Below are 20845 nucleotides of genomic sequence, written 5' to 3'. Positions count from 1 at the left end.
TACAGCCCAGTATGACCCAATATGGTCCAACATAGCTCAGCATGTCCAGGTATGGCCCAACGTGGCCTGACACAGCCCAACATGGCCTGACACGGCCCAATATGGACCAGTATGTTCCAACACAGCCCATCATGGCCTGACACAGCTCAACATGGCCCAACACAGTCCAACACGGCCTGACATGGCCTGACACATCCCACTGTCTCCTGATACAGCCCAAAATGGCCTGACACAGCTCAGTGTGGCCTGACACAGCCCAGCATGACCCAGCATGGCCTGATACGGCCCAACATGGCCCAACACAACTCAACATGACCCAATATAGGCCAACACAGCCCAGTATGGCCCAGGATGGTCCAACATAGCTCAGCATGGCCCAGTATGGCCCAGTATGGTCCAATACAGCCCAATGTGGCCTGATACAGCTCAGCATGACCCAATATGGTCCAATGCAGCCCAGTATGGCCCAGGATTGTCCAACATAGCTCAGCATATCCAGGCATGGCCCAACATACCCCAACACGGCCTGACACAGCCCAACATGGCCCATTATGGTCCAACACAGCTCATGATGGTCCAATATGGTCCAACACAGCCCAGCATGGCCCAATACAGTCCAACACAGACCAACATGGCCCAGTACAGCCCAGTATGGTCCAACACAGCCCGGAATGCCTCCACACAGCTTTGAACAACCCAACATGACATCCCGCCATGGCCTTGCACGACCTGCTGTGACCCAGTCCACAGCCTGCCACGTCCCATCATGGCCTCATGGGTCCCATCTTGGCCCCATCACGTCCTCGTGTGTCCTCTCACGGCCCCACTATGGCTTCATGCACCCCGTCATGGATCTGCACATCCCACCACGGCCTTATCGTGGCTTTGCATGTTCTGTTCTTGCTTTCCATGACCCATCACAGCCTTGCACATCTCATCATGGCCTCACACGTCCCACCACGGCCTCACACGTCCCACCATGGCTTTGCATGTCCCATCACGGCCCTAGCACGGCCTTACATGTCCTCCCACTGCCTTGCCTCAAACATCCCGCCAAGGCCTTGTACATCCCACTGCAGCTCTGCATGAGCTGTTGTGTCCCACCACGGCCTCCTACGTCCTTCCACGGCCTCCTACATCCAACCACAGCCTCCCATGTCCCACCACGGCCTCCTATTCCCTACCACAGCCTCCCAGGTCCCACCATGGTCTCCTACATCCTCTCATGGCCTCCTACATCCTACCACGACCTCCCAGGTCCCACCACAGCCTCCTACATCCCACCACTGCCTCCCACGTCCCCCCACGTCCCCCCATATCCCCCTCCCAGCCCACCACACCCTATCCCCGGCGGGCGCTGACCCTCGTTCTCGTCCTTGAAGAGCTCCTCAGTGCCAAACTTGAGGATGTCATCAAGCTCCTGCTTGGACATGGAGCCGGCCTTGGAGCCCAGCCCCGGGCGCACCACCAGGTGCGTCAGCATCATCTTGCGCTTGGCCACCTGCGTGATGCGTTCCTCCACCGACGCGCGCGTGACGAACCGGTAGATCATCACCTTGTTGGCCTGGCCGATGCGGTGCGCCCGGCTGAAGGCCTGCGGGGACGGGGAGGCAGCAGGGGACGTGTCGGAGCGGGGACACGGAGGTGGAGGACGCGTCAAGCAGCGCCACGGGGGAAGGGGACAGGTTGGGGACGTCAGTAAGGACGTCGTGGTGAGCGGGGAGGTGAGGGGAGCGTTGGAGCAGGGATGTGGTGGTGGGGACGTGGTCATGGAGGACGTGGTGATGGGGACATGTTGAGGAACCTGAGTGTGGCCAGAGCCATGGTGGCACCCATCGTGGCGTCAGTGGCCGGGGAGGGGGCCGTGGTGGCACGAGGTGACAACCGGGGACAGGGAGGTGACAAGGCCAAGGGGACAGGGCAGAGGAGGTGGGGAGGGGGCCGCGGAGGACGTGGGGGGGGGGGCACACCTGGATGTCGTTGTGGGGGTTCCAGTCGGAGTCGAAGATGACGACGGTGTCGGCGGTCGCCAGGTTGATGCCGAGGCCCCCGGCCCGCGTCGACAGCAGGAAGCAGAACTGCTGCGCCCCCGGCGCTGCCCCCCCGGCGTCAGCACGGGGGGTGACAGCCCCCCGGCAAAGCCCACGGCCCCCCCACGCCTCCCCCGGCATCATCAGGGACCCCAGGGCTGCCAGAAACCCCCCCAAAAAAAACCCTCTCCCAGCGGTGGGCGCGCGGGCACCCTGAACCCTCACAAGAGCCCATCACAGATGGGGTCAGGACCCCCCCACCCCAAAAAATGTCCCTAAAAGTCCCTGTCCCCCCCTTCCAAACTACCTGGGATCCCCATCCTGCCTGGGGGGCCCATCCTGCCTGGGTGTCACCCCAAACGCCTGCATCCCCTTGGTCCCTTGGTGCCTTCCTGCTTGGTTCCTTGGTCCCCCCCAAGTCCCCTGTGTCCCCCCTGGGCCCCTGGGTCCCCCCACATCTCCCGGGTCCCCCCCAGTCCCCTGTGACCCCCCAGCCCCCCCCAGGCCTACCGTTGAAGCGGTCGATGGCCTCCTGGCGCAGCGCCCCCGTGATGCCCCCGTCGATGCGCTCGTACTTGTAGCCCTCGTAGTCCAGGAAGTCCTCCAGCAGGTCCAGCATCTTCGTCATCTGTGGGGCACTGGTTAGACTGGGAGCACTGGGGGGGCTGGGGGAGTCACTGGTTACAATGGGGGCACTCGGGGGGGCTGGGGGCACCTGGTGCTGGTTAGACTGGGAGCACCTGGCGGGGGGGCTGGGATGGGCACTGGTTAGACTGGGGACACCCAAAGGCACTGGGAGCACCCAGGGGTGCTGGGATGGGCACTGGTTACACTGGGAGCACCTGGAGGGGCTGGGGGGCAGCTGGTGCTGGGTAGACTGGGAGCAGCCAGGGTGCTGGGACAGACACTGGTTAGACTGGGGGCACTGAGGGGTACTGGGATGGTTACTGGTTATACTGGGGGCACCCACAGGCGCACCTGCTGCTGGTGCTAGGGTAGACTGGGGGCACCCAGGGGTGCTGGGACAGGCACTGGTTACACTGGAGGCACCCATGGCTGCTGGCCTGGGTGTTGGGGGCTCTGGGGGCACCCATGGGTGCTGGGGGGGCCCTGGGGGTGCCCGGGGGGGGCCGGTTCCCCCCCCACCGACCTGGGAGAAGATGAGCACGCGGTGGTTCTGCTCCTTCAGCTTGCGCAGCATCTTCTGCAGCAGCAGCAGCTTCCCCGAGGCCTTGATCAGGGCCCCCCCCTCGTAGGCGCCGCTCGGCAGCTTCGGGGACTCCTGGGGGGGGTTGGGGACAGGTTGGGGACAGGATGGGGACAGGGACATCACCCCCAGCCCCACCACCCACCCCGTGCACCCACAGCTCTGCGTCTCCCCGAGGTGTCCCCGTGGAGCTCCCCCCATGTACCCCCACCCTGTGGTCCCCTTGTCCCCTCCGTGTCCCTCTGTCCCCTTGACGTCCCCCCCATGTCCCCATGTCCCTCTGAAGCTCATGTCCCACCACCCCACCTCCCTCTTGTCCCCTCCATGCCCTCCGTGTCCCCCCCACATCCCCCCATCTCCCCCCACCCCATGTCCCCATGTCCCCCCATATCCCTCCATCTCCCACCCCCCAGTGTCCCCACACCCCTCCATCCCCCCACATCCCCTCTACATCCCCCCATATCTCCCCATCTCCCCCACCCCATGTCCCCATCCCCCCCCATGTCCCCGTGCCCCCCATGTTCCAATGTCCCCCCTATTTCCCCCTGTCCTCCCCCGTCCCCCCGTATCCCCATATCTCCCCCACCCCATGTCCCCCCCACATCCCCATATCCCCTGTATGCCCCCATCTCCCCCCACCCCATGTCCCTGTCCCCCCCCCATGTCCCCATGTCTCCCCATATCACCCCATCTCCCCCCCCCATGTCCCCACGTCCCCCCCATGTCCCCCCACATCCCCCCATCTCCCCCCCCCATCTCCCTTTTCCCCCCATGCCCCCACATCCCCCCGTATCCCCCCATCTCCCCCACCCCCCCGCGTGTCCCCCCACCCCCCCCATGCCCCCCCGGTGCCCCCCCCGGCCCACCCCCTCACCATGGCGGCCACGGGGAAGAGGTAGGGGTGGTTGCAGCACTTCTTCAGGTCCATCATGATGTTGAGCAGCGACACCTGGTTCCCTCCGCCCCGCGAGTTCAGCGCCTCGAAGTTGCGCGTCAGGATGTACTTGTAGTACTTCCTGCGGGGCGGGGGGCTGGCACCCAGCTCGGGGGGGGGGCAGCCCCCTTCCCCCAGCTGGTGGGACCCCCCCTCGCCCCGTAGGAACCCAGGTTTGGGGGCTGGGATCTCCCCGTGTTGGTGGGAGGCAAGGGATCGGGGCGCTGGGACCCCCCCTGCGCACCCCGAGGGTGTTTGGGGAGCTGGGACCCCCCCCAGGGTGGGTGGGAGCTGGAATTGGGGTGCTGAGACCCCCCCCAAGGTGGATGGGAGCTGGTATTAGGGTGCCAAGACTCCCAAGGTCGGTGGGATCTGAGAATTAGGGTGCTGACCCCCCCCCCCCCCCCAAGACTGCTGGGGTCTGGTATTTGGGGTTCTGGGACCCCCAAGGTGGATGGGACCTGGAATTGGGGTGCTGAGACCTGGAACTGGGGTGCTGAGACCCTCCCCCAAGGCTAGTGGGATCAGGTATTGGGGTGCCAAGACCCCCAAGGTGGATGGGCTCTGGGTGTTGGGGTGCTGAGGCCCCCTCTAAAGTGGGTGGGACCTGGAATTGGGGTGCTGAGACCCTCCCCAAGCACAGTGGGATCAGATATAGGGGTGCTGGGACCCCCAAGATGGGTGTGATCTGGGAACTGGGGTGCTGAGACCCCCCCACAAGGTGGATGGGACCTGGAATCGGGGTGCTGAGACCCCCAAAGCCGGTGGGCTCTGGGTGTTGGGATGCTGAGGCCCCTCTAAAGTGGGTGGGACCTGGTACTGGGGTGCTGAGACCCCCCCCAAGGCAGATGGGACCTGGAATTGGGGTGCTGAGACCCTCCCCAAGGCCAGTTGGATCAGGTATTGGGGTTCTGGGATCCCCAAAGTCGGTGTGATGTGGGAATTGGGGTGCTGAGACCCCCTCCTAAGGCGGACAGGACCTGGTATTTGGGTGCTGGGACCTGGAATTGGGGTGCTGAGACCCCTCCCAAGGTGGACGGGACCTGGAATTGGGGTACCGAGACCTCAAATTGGGGTGCTGAGACCCCTCCCAATGTGGATGGGACCTGGAATTGGGATGCTGGGACCTGGAATTGGGGTGCTGAGACCCCCAAAGCCGGTGGGCTCTGAGTGTTGGGGTGCTGAGGCCCCCTCCTAAGGTGGACAGGACCTGGTATTTGGGTGCTGGGACCTGGAATTGGGGTGCTGAGACCCCTCCCAAGGTGGATGAGACCTTAAATTGGGGTGCTGAGACCTAGAACTGGGGTGCTGAGACACTCCACAAGGCTAGTGGGATCAGGTATTGGGGTGTTGGGACCCCCAAGATGGGTGTGATCTGGGAATTGGGGTGCTGAGGCCCCCTCTAAAGTGGGTGGGACCTGGAATTGGGGTGCTGAGACCCTCCCCAAGGCCAGTTGGATCAGGTATTGGGGTTCTGGGATCCCCAAAGTCGGTGTGATCTGGGAATTGGGGTGCTGAGACCCCCTCCTAAGGTGGACAGGACCTGAAATTGGGGTGCTGAGACCCTCCCCAAGCCCAGCGGGATCAGATATTGTGGTGCTGGGACCCCCAGGGCTCCCGGGAGCTGTCTCTGGGGCGCTGAGCCCCCCCCCCACGTGCCGGGGCCACCCCCTCCCTGCCCGCGGCGCCCGTACTTCTGCATGGGGCTGAGCTCGACGCGCACGATGAGCTCGGTCTTGGCCGGCATGTTCTTGAAGACGTCGGCCTTGAGGCGCCGCAGCATGTGGGGGCCCAGCAGGTCGTGGAGCTTCTTGATCTGGTCCTCCTTGGAGATGTCGGCGAACTCCTCCAGGAAGCCCTCCAGGTTGCTGCGGGGGGGCGTGGGGGGCGTGAGGAGGGGGCTGGGGGGTGGTTGGGGCGAGGAGGGGGCGCGGGGATGGCGGTGACAAGGTTGGGGACGCGGGGGCGCGAGGGGATGTGGGGATACGAGGGGCTGGGGGAGGTGGGGGGGATGTGGGGAGGGGCAGGGTGTGGGGACACCAGGATGGAGAGGACATGGGGACAGACAGGACGTGGGGACAAGGGGATGGACAGGACGTGGGGACATGGGGACATGTGGGGACATGTGGGGACAGCCAGGATGTGGGGACAAAAGGATGGCCAGGATGTGGGGACACCAGGATGAGGGGACATGGGGACAGACAGGACGTGGGGACAAGGGGATGGACAGGACGTGGGGACACCAGGATGTGGGGACATGGGGACAGACAGGACGTGGGGACATGAGGATGGACAGGACATGGGGACACCAGGATGAGGGGACATGGGGACAGACAGGACGTGGGGACATGAGGATGGCCAGGACATGGGGACACGTGGGGACACAGGGACACGGCCAGGATGTGGGAACAGCCAGGATGAGGGGACACGGAGACAGGCAGGACATGAGGACATGGGGACAGCAAGGACAGAGGGACACGGTGACAACCAGGACATGGGGACACGGGGACAGCCAGGATATGGGGACAGCCAGGATATGGGGACAGCCAGCACACGGGGACATAGGGACAGTGGTGACACAGGGCGATGCGGGAGGATGCAGGGGGACGGGAGGGTGGACTGGGGATGTGGGGGGCCAGGAGGGGATGGTGGGGGCCAGGAGGGGACAATGGGGCCAGGAGGGGACAGTGGGGGCCAGGAGGGGACAGTGGGGTCCAGGAGGGGACACTGGGGACCAGGAGGGGACACTGGGGCCGTACTTGAAGCGCTCGGGCGTGAGGAAGTTGAGGAGGTGGAAGAGCTCCTCCAGGTTGTTCTGCAGCGGGGTCCCCGTCAGCAGCAGCTTGTGCTCGATCTTGTACCCGTTGAGCACCCGAAAGAACTGCGGGGGGGGGGGACACACACACAACGGGGGGGTCACATCACCCGTGTCACCCCACAGACGGGGACACCCCCTCCCCACGGGACCCCCGTGTCCCCTCCCCAAGGGGCGCAGACCCCGGGGGCGTCCCCGACGTGAGGGACCGAGGCGCCCAAACGTCCCCCCGAGGCACCCCGGGGGGGCTTCCCCAAGGGTCCGGGCGCCCCCCCAAGGGTCCGGGCGCCCCCCCGGGGGTCCCGTCTGCCCCCCCCCGGCCGTGCCCACCTTGCTCTGGTTGTTCTTGAGGCGGTGGGCCTCGTCCACCACCAGGCAGGCCCAGCGGATGGAGCCCAGCGCCGCCTGGTCGATGGTGATCAGCTCGTAGGAGGTGAGCAGCACGTGGAACTTCACCTGCGCCTCCCGCTGCCGCGGCCGTCAGCACCCAGCCGCCGGGACGGCCCGGCACCCCGGGGACCCCCAGAGCCCCCCCCGGACCCCATTGCCCCGAGGACCCTGCCACCAGGTCACCCAGCGCCCCGGGGATAACCAGCACCCAAAGGACACAGCCCCCAGGTCACCCAAGACCCCAGGGACCCCAGCACCAGGTCACCCAGCACCTTAAGAACCCATCCGCAGGTCACCCATCACCCCAGAGACCCTGCCACCAGGTCACCCAGCACCCTGAAGACCCCCAGCACCCCAAGGACCTGGCCACCAGGTCACCCAGGACCCTGAAGACACCCAGCACCCGAAGGACCCAGCCCCCAGGTCACCCAGCGTCCCAGGGACACCCAGCACCCCAGGGACCCTGCCACCAGGTCACCCAGCGCCCCGGAGATACCCGTCACCCCAAGGACACAGCCACCAGGTCAACCCAGCACCCTGAAGACCCCCAGCACCCCAAGGACCCAGCCCCCAGGTCACCCAGTGCCCCGGGGATATCCGTCACCCCAAGGACCCTGCCACCAGGTCACCCAGCGCCCTGGGGATACCCGTCACTCCAAGGACACAGCCACCAGGTCACCCAGCGCCCCGGGGACACCCAGCACCCCAAGGACCCTGCCACCAGGTCACCCAAGACCACAGGGACCCCAGCACCAGGTCACCCAGCACCCCAAGGACCCTGCCACCAGGTCACCCAGTGCCCCAGGGACACCCAGCACCCCGGGGACCCTGCCACCAGGTCACCCAGCACCCCAAATGACCCCTGACCCATCCACAGGTGAACCCCTCACCCTGAGGACCCCCAGCACCCCAAGAGCCTGGCCACCAGGTCACCCCATCACCCCAGGGACACCACTACCAGGTCACCCAGCACCCTAAGGACCTGGCCACCAGGTCAACCCAGCACCCCAGGGACACCCAGCACCCCGGGGACCCTGCCACCAGGTCACCCAGCACCACGAGGACCTGGCCACCAGGTCACCCCAGAACCCCAAGGACCCCCAGCACCCCAAGGACATGGCCACCAGGTCACCCAGCACCCTAGGGACCCCACCGCCAGGTCACCCAGCACCCCAAGGACATGGCCACCAGGTCACCCAGCACCCCAAATGACCCCTGACCCATCCACAGGTGAAGCCCTCACCCTGAGGACCCCCAGCACCCCAAGAGCCTGGCCACCAGGTCACCCAGCACCTCAGGAACCCCACCAGCAGGTCACCCAGCACCCCAATGACCCCCCTCACCCCAAAGACCCAGCCACCAGGTCACCCCATCACCCCAAAGACCCCCATCACCCCAAGGACCTGGCCACCAGGTCAACCCAGCACCCCAGGGACCCCCAGCACCCCAAGAACCCATCCACAGGTCACCCCAGCACCCCAAGGACCTAGCCCCCAGGTCACCCCATCACCCCAAAGACCCCCATCACCCCAAGGACCTGGCCCCCAGGTCACCCCATCACCCCAAAGACCCCCGATCCCCCAAGGACCTGGTCACCAGGTCAACCCAGCACCCCAGGGACCCCCAGCACCCCACGAACCCATCCACAGGTCACCCCAGCACCCCGAGGACTTGGCCGCCAGGTCACCCCATCACCCCAGGGACCCCCAGCACCCCGAGGACCCGTCCCCCGTGCCCCCTGCACCCCCTCACCTTCATCTTGAAGGCCTTCTTGCCGCCCTTCATGGCGTTGTCGTCGAAGGAGAACTCGTTCTCGCGGATGATGGCGCGGCTGTCCTTGTCCCCGGTGTAGGTGACGACGTAGAAGGCGGGCGCCCACATCTGGAACTCGCGCTCCCAGTTGATGATGGTGGAGAGCGGGGCGCTGACGAGGAACGGGCCCTTGGTGTGGCCCTGGGGGACAGCGCGTCACACGGGGACACGGGGACGGGGCGGCGGCGCGGGACGGGCCCTTGGGGACGTGGGGACAGTGTGACACAGGGGGCGGGGGGCGGCGGGACGGGGCCGTGGGGACACGGGGACAGCGTGACGCATGGGGCAGGGGGTGGCTTGGTGTGGCCACAGGGACACGGAAATGTCCCCAAGGGGAGGCAGGTGGGGACACAGTGACACCCCAGGGTGGCCATAGGGACACTGTGACACCCCAGAGTGGCCATGGGGACATGAGGACACCCCAGGGTGGTTATGGGGACACTCCAGGGTGGTTATGGGGACACTGTGACATCCAAGGGTGGCAAAGGGGACATGGTGACATCCCAGAGTGGCCATGGGGACACCCCAGGGTGGCCATGGGGACACCTTGTGTGGCAGTGAGGACACAGGCAGGGCCATGGGGACATGGGCAGGGACACCCCAGGGTGGCCGTGGGGCACCCACGGGGCCACTGGCACAGCATGGGGACACGGGCGGGATCCTGGTGACACCCCAGGGTGGCCACAGGGAGGCACAAGGGGACAGGGAGAGCGACTGAAGTGACGCGGGGACATCCCGGGGACGATGGCAAGTGTCACCACAGGGTGGCAGCAGGGACACAGCCAAGGGCCCTGGGGACAGCCCAGAGCGGCAGCGGGATCACGGGAGGACATGGGGACACCCCAGGGTGGCCGTGGGGACACAGCAGGGACGTGGGGACGCCGTGAGGTGGCTGTGAGAGCACTGGGATGGCCACGGGGACACCCCAGGGTGGCCGTGGGGCCACCAGCAGGACCCTGTGGCCACCTGAAGGTGGCTGTGGGGACACAAGGAGGGCCACAGGGACACAAATAGGGCCGTGAGGACACCCCAGGGTGGCCATGGGGACACTGGCAGGGACATGGGGACACCATCAGGACCCTGGGACCACCAGTAGGATGCTGGTGTCACCCTATGGAGTCCATATGGGCACAGGCAGGACCACGGGGACACAAACAGGGCCATGAGGACACCCCGTGGTGGCCATGGGACCATAGGCAGGACGATGGGGTCACCATTAGGATCATGGAACTACCAGCAGGACCATGGGACCACCAGTAGGACCTTGGACCCACCAGTAGGACCACGGGGCCACCCTATGGGGGCCATATGGCCACAGGCAGGGCCACGGGGATGCAGAGGGGAGCGCGAGGACACCCCGTGGTGGCCATGGGGCCACTGGTAGGACTACGGGGCCACCAGCAGGACCATGGGACCACCAGTAGGACCATGGGACCACCAGTAGGACCACGGGGCCACCCTATGGGGGCCGTATGGCCACAGGCAGGGCCACGGGGATGCAGAGGGGAGCGCGAGGACACCCCGTGGTGGCTCCCACCCACCTCCTTGTAGAGCGAGTAGAGGAAGACGATGGTCTGGATGGTCTTGCCCAGCCCCATCTCGTCGGCCAGGATGGTGTCGGTGCTCTGCGCCCAGGAGAAGCGCAGCCAGTTGAGGCCCTCCAGCTGGTAGAGGTGCAGCGTGCCGCCGGTGGCCGAGATGAAGCGCGGCTGCGACTCGTACTTCACCGTCGGCTGGGGACGGATGGGGACACGTCACCGAGGGGAACGTCAACGGGGGGATGGGTCAACGTGGGGTTGGGTCAACGGGGGGATGGTCAATGGGGGGATGGTCAACGTGGGGATGGGTCAACGAGGGGAACATCAACATGGGGACACGTCACCATGGGGAATGTCAACGGGGGGATGGTCAACGTGGGGAACATCAACGTGGGGACACGTCACCATGGAGAATGTCAATGTGGGGATGTGTCAACATGGGGATGGGTCAACATGAGGATGGGTCAATGTGGGGATGGGTCAACGTGGGGATTGGTCAACGTGGGGATGGGTCAACGTGGGGACATGTCACCATGAGGAACATCAACGTGGGGATGGGTCAACGTGGGGACATGTCACCATGGAGAATGTCAACATGGGGATGTGTCAATGTGGGGATGGGTCAACGTGGGGATGGGTCAACGTGGGGACACGTCAATGTGGGGTTGGGTCAACATGGGGAACATCAACATGGGGACATGTCACCATGGGGAACGTCAACAGGGGGATGGGTCAATGTGGGGACATGTCAATGTGGGGATGGGTCACCATGAGGAACGTCAACGTGGGGATGGGTCAATGTGGGGACATGTCACCATGGAGAATGTCAACGTGAGGATGTGTCAACATGGGGATGGGTCAACGTGGGGATTGGTCAACGTGGGGAACATCAACGTGGGGATGGGTCAACAGGGGGATGGGTCAACGGGGGGAAGGTCAACGTGGGGTTGGGTCAACATGGAGAACATCAACATGGGGACACATCACCATGAGGAACGTCAACAGGGGGATGGGTCACTGTGGGGATGGGTCAACATGGGGAACATCAACATGGGGACATGTCACCATGGGGAACGTCAATGGGGGGATGGGTCAATGTGGGGAACGTCAACCCAGGGACATGTCACCGTGGGGAACGTCAACGTGGGGATGGGTCAACACAAGGAAAGTCAACCCGGGGACATGTCAACATGGGGAACATCATGGTGGGGACATGATGGGTCAAGGTGGAGAAGGTCACTGTGGGGAACGTCAATGGGGGGACGGGTCAACATGGGGAATGTCACCGTGGGGACACTGAAAGGTGGGGAACGTCAAAGTGGGGATGGGTCAACATGGGGAACGTCAACATGGAGAACGTCAACATGGGGATGGGTCACCATGGGGATGGGTCACCATGGGGAATGTCACCATGGGGAATGTCACCATGGGGCACGTCACTGTGGGGATGGGTCACTGTGGGGCAACTCAACGTGGGGAACGTCTCCGTGGGGACACGTCAATGTGGGGACACGTCACCATAGGGAATGTCAGCGTGGGGACAGCTCATCGTGGAGCACGTCAGCGTGGGGCACCTCAGCATGGGGAGGTGTCACCGCGGGGATACCTCAGCACGGGGGACACGTCCCCATGGGGCACATCACCACGGGGCACCTCACCATGGGGACACGTCACCCTGGTGGCATGTCACTGTGGGGATGTCACCGTGGGGGGACACCGCCACTGGGGAGGGGGGTGGGAGGAGTGGGAGATGGGGGGACAAAGGGATGGAGGGGACACGGGGGACTTTGGGGGGGCACAGAGCACTTGGGGGGGACATGGGGGACTTGGAGGGGGACACGGGGGACAGGAAGGAACCCAAGGAGTGGGGGGACCCAGGTAAGCTGAGGGGGACCCAGGTGACAGGGGATGTCCAGGTGACTGAGGGGGGGACACACAGGTGACAACAGGGGGGGACACGCAGGTGACAACGGGGGGGACACGCGGTGCCCCGCACTCACGTCGTTGGTGGGGGAGTCGGGGGGGCCCTCCCCCGGCGTCTCCTTCTTCTTCTTCTTGTAGCGCCGGGGCTGCGCCGGGTCCTCCCCCATGAACACCTCCCTGGGGACATCGGGGAGGGGACAACGGGGAGGGGGGGCCAACAGGGGACACGTTGGGGGGGGGGGACACGGTGAGACCACAGCCCGGTGGCTCCGGTCCCCCCAGGGGCTCGCCCGCGTCCCCCGTTCCCGACGCCGTGTTGAGTCCCCCCGCCGCGTGTCCCCCTGCGGCACGTCCCCTGGTGTCCCCCCCTCCCTGTGTCCCCCCCCCCCGGTGTCCCCGGGCTCACCGGTGCTTCCAGTAGGCCAGCTTGTGGAGGTCGTAGTCGGGGATGGGCATCTCGTCCTCCTCCCAGGTGGCCTGGTCGTAGGGCAGGTCGCGCCACTTCACCAGGTAGTGGTACTGCCCCTTGCGGTCCACGCTGCGCGGCACGCCGTCACACCGGGCACCCGGGGGACACCGGGCACCCGGGGGGGCAGCGGGAACCCATGGGGGGCACCGGGAACCCATGGGGGGCAGCGGGCACCCGGGGGACACCGGGCACCCAGGGGGATCAGGCACAGGGCACCCACAGGGCAGTGGGGTGGCATCAGGCATCGCAGGTGACAGCAGGGACCCCAGGGGACAACGGGCACCCATGGGGACAGTACAGGTGGCAGCAGGTAGCCAGGGGGATGGTGAGCACCCCTGGGTGACAGCGAGCACCCATGGGGACAATGGGCACCTACAGGGACAACTGAGCACCCGTGGGGACAATGGGACAACTGTGGGGACAACAGGGCACCCACAGGGACAAGAAGGTACCACAGGTGACAGCAGGTACCCCAGGGGACAATGAGCACCCATGGGTGACAGCAAGCACCCATAAGGACAGTGGGGTACCCACGGGGACAATGAGGCACCCATGGGGACAATAGGTACCTGTGGGGGCAGTGGGACAATTATGGGGATGACAGGGCACCCATGGGGACAGTGGGGCACCCGTGGGGACAACAAGGTACCACAGGTGGCAGTAGGCACCCAAGGGGACAATGAGCACCCATGGGTGACAGCAAGCACCTATAGGGACAATGGGACACCCATAGGAACAATGAGGCACCTGTAGGTACAATAGGCACCCATGAGGACAATGGGACAATTATGGGGACAGTGGGGCACCCGTGGGGACAACAAGGTACCACAGGTGACAGCAGGCACCTATGGGGACAGTGGGCACCCACGGGGGACATGAGGCACCCACGGGGGACAGAGGGGATCCCCCCGTGCCACGGGTGGCAGCCAGGCCCCGGGGTCGGGTGGCAAGCGCCGCAGGGCCACCAGGGGTCACCCACTGCCAGCGGGGACACGCCGGGTGACAGCCGGGTGACACCCAGCACTGGGGTCGCCCGGGGACAGGCGGTGACAGAGGGGTCACACGGGGACAAGGCCACGGGGACAAGGCCCCGGGCAGGCAGCAGAGGGCATCTGGGGACACGGGGTCACCTGAGGACACGCGGCCAGAGGGCTGGTGACTCTGGGGGGGGGACACGGGGACACCGGGGGACACCTGGCGGGGACACGGGGACACCCCAAGGGGACACTGGGGTCAGGGACACCACGGGCGGGGACACTCAGGATTTTGGGGCTGCCCAGAGGCAGCTGGGGGGCACCCAAGGGTGCGAGGGGCGTCCCCAGGGGTGTCCCCAAACCCTGCTCAGATTTGGGGAGGGGGCACCCCCAGGCGCTGGGGGTCACCCATGGGTGCTGGGGGTGTCCAGGAGCCCCCAAAGTTGCCGATTGTCCCCAAAGGCACCAGCAGTGTCCCCAAACCCCCCAGAAACCCTGTGCCGATGTCACCCCAAGCCCCCCTTTTGGGGTGGGAGCACCCACGGGTGATGGGGAGCACCCACAGGTGTCGGGGAGCACCCATGGGTGCTGGGGGTCACCCCCAGGCACTGAGGGTGTCCAGCAGCCCCTGAAGTTTCCCCTTGTCCCCAGAGCCTCCAGATGCGTCCCCAAATCCCGTGTCCCCTGATGTCACCCCAACCCTCTAATTTAGGGCAGGGGGCACCCACAGATGTAGGGGGGCACCTACAGGAGTAGGGGGGCACCCAAGGGTGCTGGGGGTCACCCCCAGGCACTAGGGCTGTCCAGCAGCCCCTGAAGTCATCCCCAAAACCACCATCAACATCCAGCAGCCCCCAAAGCGTCCCCTTGTCCCCAGAGCCTCCAGCAGTGTCCCCAAGCCCCCCTTTTGGGGCAGGGGGCACCCACAGATGTAGGGGGGCACCCAAGGGTGCTGGGGATCACCCCCGGGCACTAGGGCTGTCCAGCAGCCCCTGAAGTCATCCCCAAAACCACCATCAGCACCCAGCAGCCCCCAAAGCGTCCCCTTATCCCCAACCCCCCTAAAACCCCCTAAAACCTCACGAAGTCCCCCGAAACCCCCCAAACTCCCCCAAAACCCCCCAAATTCCCCCCAACCTGTGGTTGATGATGCGGTGCACCGTCATCCACTCGGGCTTGATGCCGTAGCGGTAGAAGCGCTCCTCCATGCCGCCGTAGAGGGGGTCCTGGCTGCGGCCCCGCTTCTCGCTCTTGGCGTCGTCGTCCCCGGAGCCGTAGTCCAGGGGGGGGGGCTCGTCCATGTCGTTCTTGCGCTGGTAGTTGCGGTACATCACCAGGTGGAAGATCTCCAGCTGGGGGGGGGACGGGACACACGGGTTAGTTTTTGGGGGGCGCGGGGGACACCCTGGTGGCCCCCGAGGGGGTTACGGGGTGGGTGCTGGGGGTGTCCTCGGTCACAGTGCGTCCCCGGGGTGTCCCCAGGGTGCCCTCACTGGCCCCACGGGTGCCCCCGTGTCTCCCCGGGGGGGTCGTGTCCCGTGTCGCCCCCCACGGTGGGCACAGGGGGGTCTCTTGTCCCCTAGGGTGGTCACAGGGGTGGCCCCGTCCCCCCCTGCCCTCGGGGTGTCCCCATTATCCCCGGCTGGTCACAGGGGGACAGCCCCGGTCCCAGTGTCCCCACAGGCCACTTGGGGGTGTCCCTGTGTCCCCCAGGCCACCCCCAGGGGTGTCCCCATGTCCCCCAGGACACTCAAGGGGTGTCCCTGTGTCCCCCAGGCCACTCAGATGGTGTCCCCACATCCCCCAGACCACCCCCAGGGGTGTCCCCCAGACCACTTGGGGGTGTCCCTGTCCCCCCAGGCCACCCCCAGGAGTGTCCCTATGTCCCCCAGGTCACTCAGAGAGGTGTCCCCATCCCCCGGGGAACCCCCAGGGGTGTCCCCCAGGACACCCCCAGAAGTGTCCCCGTGTCCCCCAGGCCACTCAGGGAGGTGCCCCCATATTCCAGGTCCCCTCCAGGGATGTCCCCATGTCCCCCAGGCCACCCCTAGGAGTGTCCCTATGTCCCCCAGGCCACTTGGGGGCTGTCCCTGTCCCCCAGGCCACCCCTGGGGCTGTCCCCACACCCCCCAGATCCCCCTGGGTGTGTTCCCACGCCCCCCAGGCCACCCCCAGGGGTGTCCCCATGCCCCCCAGGCCCCCCCCAGGGGTGTCCCTGTCCCCCAGGTCCCCCCCAGGAGTGTCCCCACGCCCCCCAGCCCCCCCCCCGGGGTGTCCCCACCCCCCTGGGACCCCCGTCGCCCGGTACCTGCAGCTCCTTGATCCAGGAGCAGTGCCAGTAGGACAGCCCCACCCACTTGACGAAGAACTCTCGCTCCGAGCGGCCCTGCAGCACCTTGGGGGGGCCCTCGGGGGGCCCCTCGGGGGGGGGCACGGCCACGGGGGGGGGCGGCTCCCCCCACCGCCAGTACAGGATCTTCTGCACCCGCCCCTTCAGCACCGGGCACTGCGGGGACAGCGGCGTTGGGGCACAGGGGACGTCACCCCCCGACCCCACCCCGGCCCCACTGCGTCCCCATCCTGGCCTGGTCCCCGTCCCCGTCCTGTCCCTGTCCCCAGCAGGTCCCTGTCCCTGTCCCCAACCCCAAACCATCGCTGTGTCTGTCCCCAACACCTCCCTCGCCTGTCCCCATCCCGTCCCTGTCCCTATTCCCATCCCGTCCCTGTCCCCATCCCCATCCCGTCCCTGTCCCCATCCCGTCCCTGTCCCAACTCTGTCCCCACCAGGTCTCTTGTCCCCATCCTGTCCCCATCCATGTCCCTGTCCCCATCCACTCCCAGTCACTGTCCCCCTTCTGTCCCTGTCCCAGCTCCGTCTCCAACAGGTTCCTGTCCCCGTCCCCATCCTGTCCCCGTCCCCATCCTGCTCCCTGTCCTGTCCCCGTCCCCATCCTGTCCCATTCCCATCCTTCTCCCTGTCCTCACCGTGCTTCTGTCCCTATTCCTGTTCCGTCCCCATCCTGTCCCCATCCCCATCTGCTCCCTGTCTCTGTCCCCATCCTGTCCCTGTCCCGTCCCCATCCTGTCCCTGTCCCCATCTATATCCCTGCCCCTATCCTGTCCCCATCCCCATGTCCTTGTCCTCATCCCATCCCCATCCTGTCCCCAGCTCCATCTGTTTCTTGTCCCTGTCCTCACTCTTGTCCCATCCCCATCCTGTCCTTGTCCCATCCCCTCCCTGTCCCCGTCCCCATCCTGTCCCATCCATGTCCCTATTCCCATCCCATCCCCATCCACTCCCTGTCCTGTCCCCATCCCCGTCCTTGTCCCCATCCTGTCCCATCCCCATCTTTATCCCATCCCCATCCCATCCCCATCCCTGTCCCGTCCCCATCCTTGTCCTGTCCTCATCCACTCCCTGTCCCCATCCTTGTCCCATCCCTGTCCCCATCCCGTCCCCATCCCGTCCCCATCCCATCCCCATCCCCGTCCCCGTCCCATCCCTGTCCCCATCCCCATCCCCATCCTGTCCTTGTCCTGTCCCTGTCCCTGTCCCCATCCCTGTCCCATCACTGTCCCTATTCCCATCCCGGCCCCATCCCGGCCCCCCCCGCTCCCTGTCCCCGTCCCCCTGCCCCCCTGTCCCCGTGCCCCCCGTACCGTGCAGCGGGGGCAGAGCCACTCCCCGTTGGGGACCTCGGGCAGGGGGGGGTTGAGGCAGTGGATGTGGTAGGAGGAGATGCAGGCGTCGCAGCACAGCAGCTCGCCGCCGTCCTTGCAGACGCGGCAGTACTCCATGTGGTCGTCCTCCTCCTCCTTCTCGCCTTCCTCCTCCAGCTCCTCCTCGTACTCCTCCTCCTCCTCCTTCGCCTCCCACTGCACCCCCTCCTTCTCCTGGGGGGGCACCGAGGGGGGCGTCAGGGAAACCCCCCCCGAGCCCCCAGACCGCTCCCAGGGACGTCCTGAGGGGCACCCGACCTCCGGGGGACCCCCCAGACCCTCTGAGCTCCCCGGGGACCCCCCAGAGACCCCCGGTGACCCCCCCAGGGACCCCCAGTGACCTCCCCAAAGGAACCTCCCGCCCCCCAGGGACCCCTGAGCCCCCCCAGGGTCTCTCAGTCCCCATGGGATGATGCACAGACCCCCCCCAGGATCCTCAAACTTCCCATGAGACCCTCCCCACGTACCCCCAAACGCCCCCAAGGGTCACCTGGACACCCCCAGGGACCCCCAGAGACCCCCAGCACCCCCAACTCAATACACAAACCCCCCCAGGGACCCCCAAACCCCCCCAGGGACCCCCAAACACCCCCAGACCACCCCAACTCAATGCAGAGACCCCTCAGGGACCCCCTGGACACCCCCAACCCAACACAGAGACCCCCCAGGGCCCCCCAAACTGCCTCAGAGACCCCCCAAACTCCCTTAGGGCCCCCCAAACTGCCTCAGGGACCCCCAAACCACCCCCAACCCAACACAGAGACCCCCCCAGGGTTCCCCAAACTGCCTCAGGGACCCCTAAACCACCCCCAACCCAACAGAGAGACCCCCCCAGGGCTCCCCAAACTCCTTCAGCGACCCCCTGGATGCTCCCAGACCACCCCCAAAACCCCCAACCCAACACAGAGACCCTCCAGGGTCCCCTAAACCACCCCCAGGGTCCCCCAAACTCCCTCAGGGACCCCCAAACTGCCTCAGGGACCCCCTGGACACCCCCAGACTACCCCCAAAGCCCCCAACCCAACACAGAGACTCCCCCAGGGACCCCTAAACCACCCCCAGACCCCCCCAGACTCCCTCAGAGACCCCCAAACCACCCCCAACCCAACACAGAGACCACCCCAGTGCCCCCCAAACTCCTTCAGTGACCCCCTGGATGCCCCCAGACCACCCCCAAAGCCCCCAACCCAACACAGAGACCCCCCCAGGGACCCCTAAACCACCCCCAACCCAACACAGAGACCCCCCCAGGACCCCCCAAACTCCCCCAGGGCCCCCCAGACTCCCTCAGGGACCCCCCGGCCGCCCCCAGACCACCCCCAACCCATCACAGGACCCCCCCAAACCCCCCTCCCGTTGCCACTCACGCAGTGGGGGCAGCTCCAGCGCCCCTCGGGCGCGCGGTCGAGCTCGGGGTCGAGGCAGACGAGGTGGTAGGCGCGGGGGCAGGTGTCGCACAGGATGATCTCCCCCCCCTGCTGGCACACCTCGCAGTAGTCCTGGTGGTCGGTCTCGTAGCCGTCCCCGTCCTCCTCCGGCCCCGGGCCTGCGGGGACAGCAGCGCCCGCTGCCACCGAGCCCCAGGGGACACGGGGGGGGGGGCGTGGGGACAGAGGGGTGGGGGGCGGGGGGATGGGGGTGGGGGTGGGGAGAAGGGGGTGGGGGGATGGGGACGTTGGGATGGGGGTGGGGGGATGGGGGCAGGGGGATGGGGACATTGGGATGGGGGTGGGGGGACAGGAGGGATGGGGACGCTGGGGACAGCGGGGGGAGGGGGCACTGGGAGCACTGGGGATGGGGAATGGGGTTGGGATGGGGATGGGGACAGGATGGGGAGAGGATGGGGACAAGGATGGGGACAGGGACAGGATGGGGATGGGGACAAGATGGGGAAAGGGACATGGATGGGGACAGGATTGGGACAGGATTAGGACTGGGATGGGGACAAGGATGGGGACAGGGGATGGGGAAAGGGATGGGAAGAGGATGGGGACAGGGACAGGATGGGGACGGGGGCAGGATGGGGATGGGGACATGGATGGGGACAGGGACAGGGATTGGGAGAGGGGACAGGGACACAGGTGGGGACACCGTGGTCAATGGGGCCACCACGGGCACTGGGGGACACCTGGGGACAGGAGCACCTAGGGGTAAGGTCAGATTTTGGGACACAAGGGACAGGGGGGCACCAGGAAGAGTTGGGGGGGACACGGAGGCAGGGACATGGGGACAATGGGATGGGGACATCAGGACACGAGGGGCAGCAGGGATGGGGACAGATGGTGGGGACACCTGGGGACACATGGACATCAGGACACGGGGACATGGGGACAACGGGGACACGGACAAGGGAGAGCCCCCGGCCGGCCGGTGTGGAGGGGGACCCGGGGGACCCCCAGCCCCAAACCCAGGAGATGGGGGGGGGTGGGGGGGGGACGCCCCTTGCTCCAGGGTGGCCCCTCGGCTTTGGGGACGCCGTGGGGACAACGTGGGGACAGCGAGGGGGCTCTCACCGTGTGCGGGCACAGCGCCCGTCCCCGCGGGGCCGCGCTCCCGGTTGAGGACGGTGCAGGGGGCTGCAAGGAGAGACGGCGGCGGCGTCACCCGCGGCCCCGCAGCGGGGAGGGGACACGGGGAGGGGGCGGGGGAGGGCACGGGGAGGGCCGAGGGGACAGGGGGGAGGACGGGGAGGGGGCGCTCGGGGCCGGGGGCCACTCACCCTTCTTCTTCTTGCGGCCGGGGCGGCCCCGCTTCAGCTTCTTGATGCGGGCGGCGGGGTCGGAGCGCGCCGAGGCGCTGTGCACGCTCGAGCTCTCCGCGTCCGACTCCTCCTCCGCCTCCCCCGCGTCCTCGCTCTGCAACGGGACGGGGACACGGGGACACTGGGGACACTGGGAGGCACTGGGGGGAACGGGGGGCACGGGGCTCTGGGGGGTGGTGAGGGGAGATGGGGTTGGGGGACGCTGCCGGGGGATGGCAGGGGGTGGGGGACGCCTCTGGGTGACACCACAGGGTGAGGAGGGGACGTGGGGC

The 20845-nt window shown here is 66.5% G+C and overlaps 1 protein-coding gene across 3 annotated transcripts in view; it reads right to left on the bottom strand.

Moving 5' to 3' along the window:
* Window positions 1–20845, bottom strand: part of CHD3 (chromodomain helicase DNA binding protein 3) — a 48422-nt gene that overhangs the window by 16379 nt on the left and 11198 nt on the right. For 2 of the 3 annotated variants that reach the window (XM_084501824.1, XM_084501825.1), the window contains exons 7-24: window positions 20532–20667; window positions 20326–20388; window positions 19180–19358; window positions 17753–17986; window positions 16401–16598; window positions 15230–15444; window positions 13056–13187; window positions 12727–12826; window positions 10730–10921; window positions 9129–9329; window positions 7317–7454; window positions 6931–7052; window positions 5866–6039; window positions 4112–4253; window positions 3181–3312; window positions 2541–2658; window positions 1971–2095; window positions 1363–1594 (exon numbers count right to left, since the gene is read on the bottom strand). In XM_084501824.1, the coding sequence (XP_084357950.1) occupies window positions 1363–1594; window positions 1971–2095; window positions 2541–2658; window positions 3181–3312; window positions 4112–4253; window positions 5866–6039; window positions 6931–7052; window positions 7317–7454; window positions 9129–9329; window positions 10730–10921; window positions 12727–12826; window positions 13056–13187; window positions 15230–15444; window positions 16401–16598; window positions 17753–17986; window positions 19180–19358; window positions 20326–20388; window positions 20532–20667 (2833 nt within the window). The remainder of the gene's footprint in view (window positions 1–1362; window positions 1595–1970; window positions 2096–2540; window positions 2659–3180; window positions 3313–4111; window positions 4254–5865; window positions 6040–6930; window positions 7053–7316; window positions 7455–9128; window positions 9330–10729; window positions 10922–12726; window positions 12827–13055; window positions 13188–15229; window positions 15445–16400; window positions 16599–17752; window positions 17987–19179; window positions 19359–20325; window positions 20389–20531; window positions 20668–20845) is intronic. The other variant, XM_084501826.1, reaches the window with a different exon arrangement.

This window comes from Aythya ferina, assembly GCF_964211825.1.
Source record: "Aythya ferina genome assembly, chromosome: 34".
Taxonomy (NCBI): Eukaryota; Metazoa; Chordata; class Aves; order Anseriformes; family Anatidae; genus Aythya; species Aythya ferina.
This window is presented reverse-complemented; position numbering and strand designations above follow the sequence as displayed.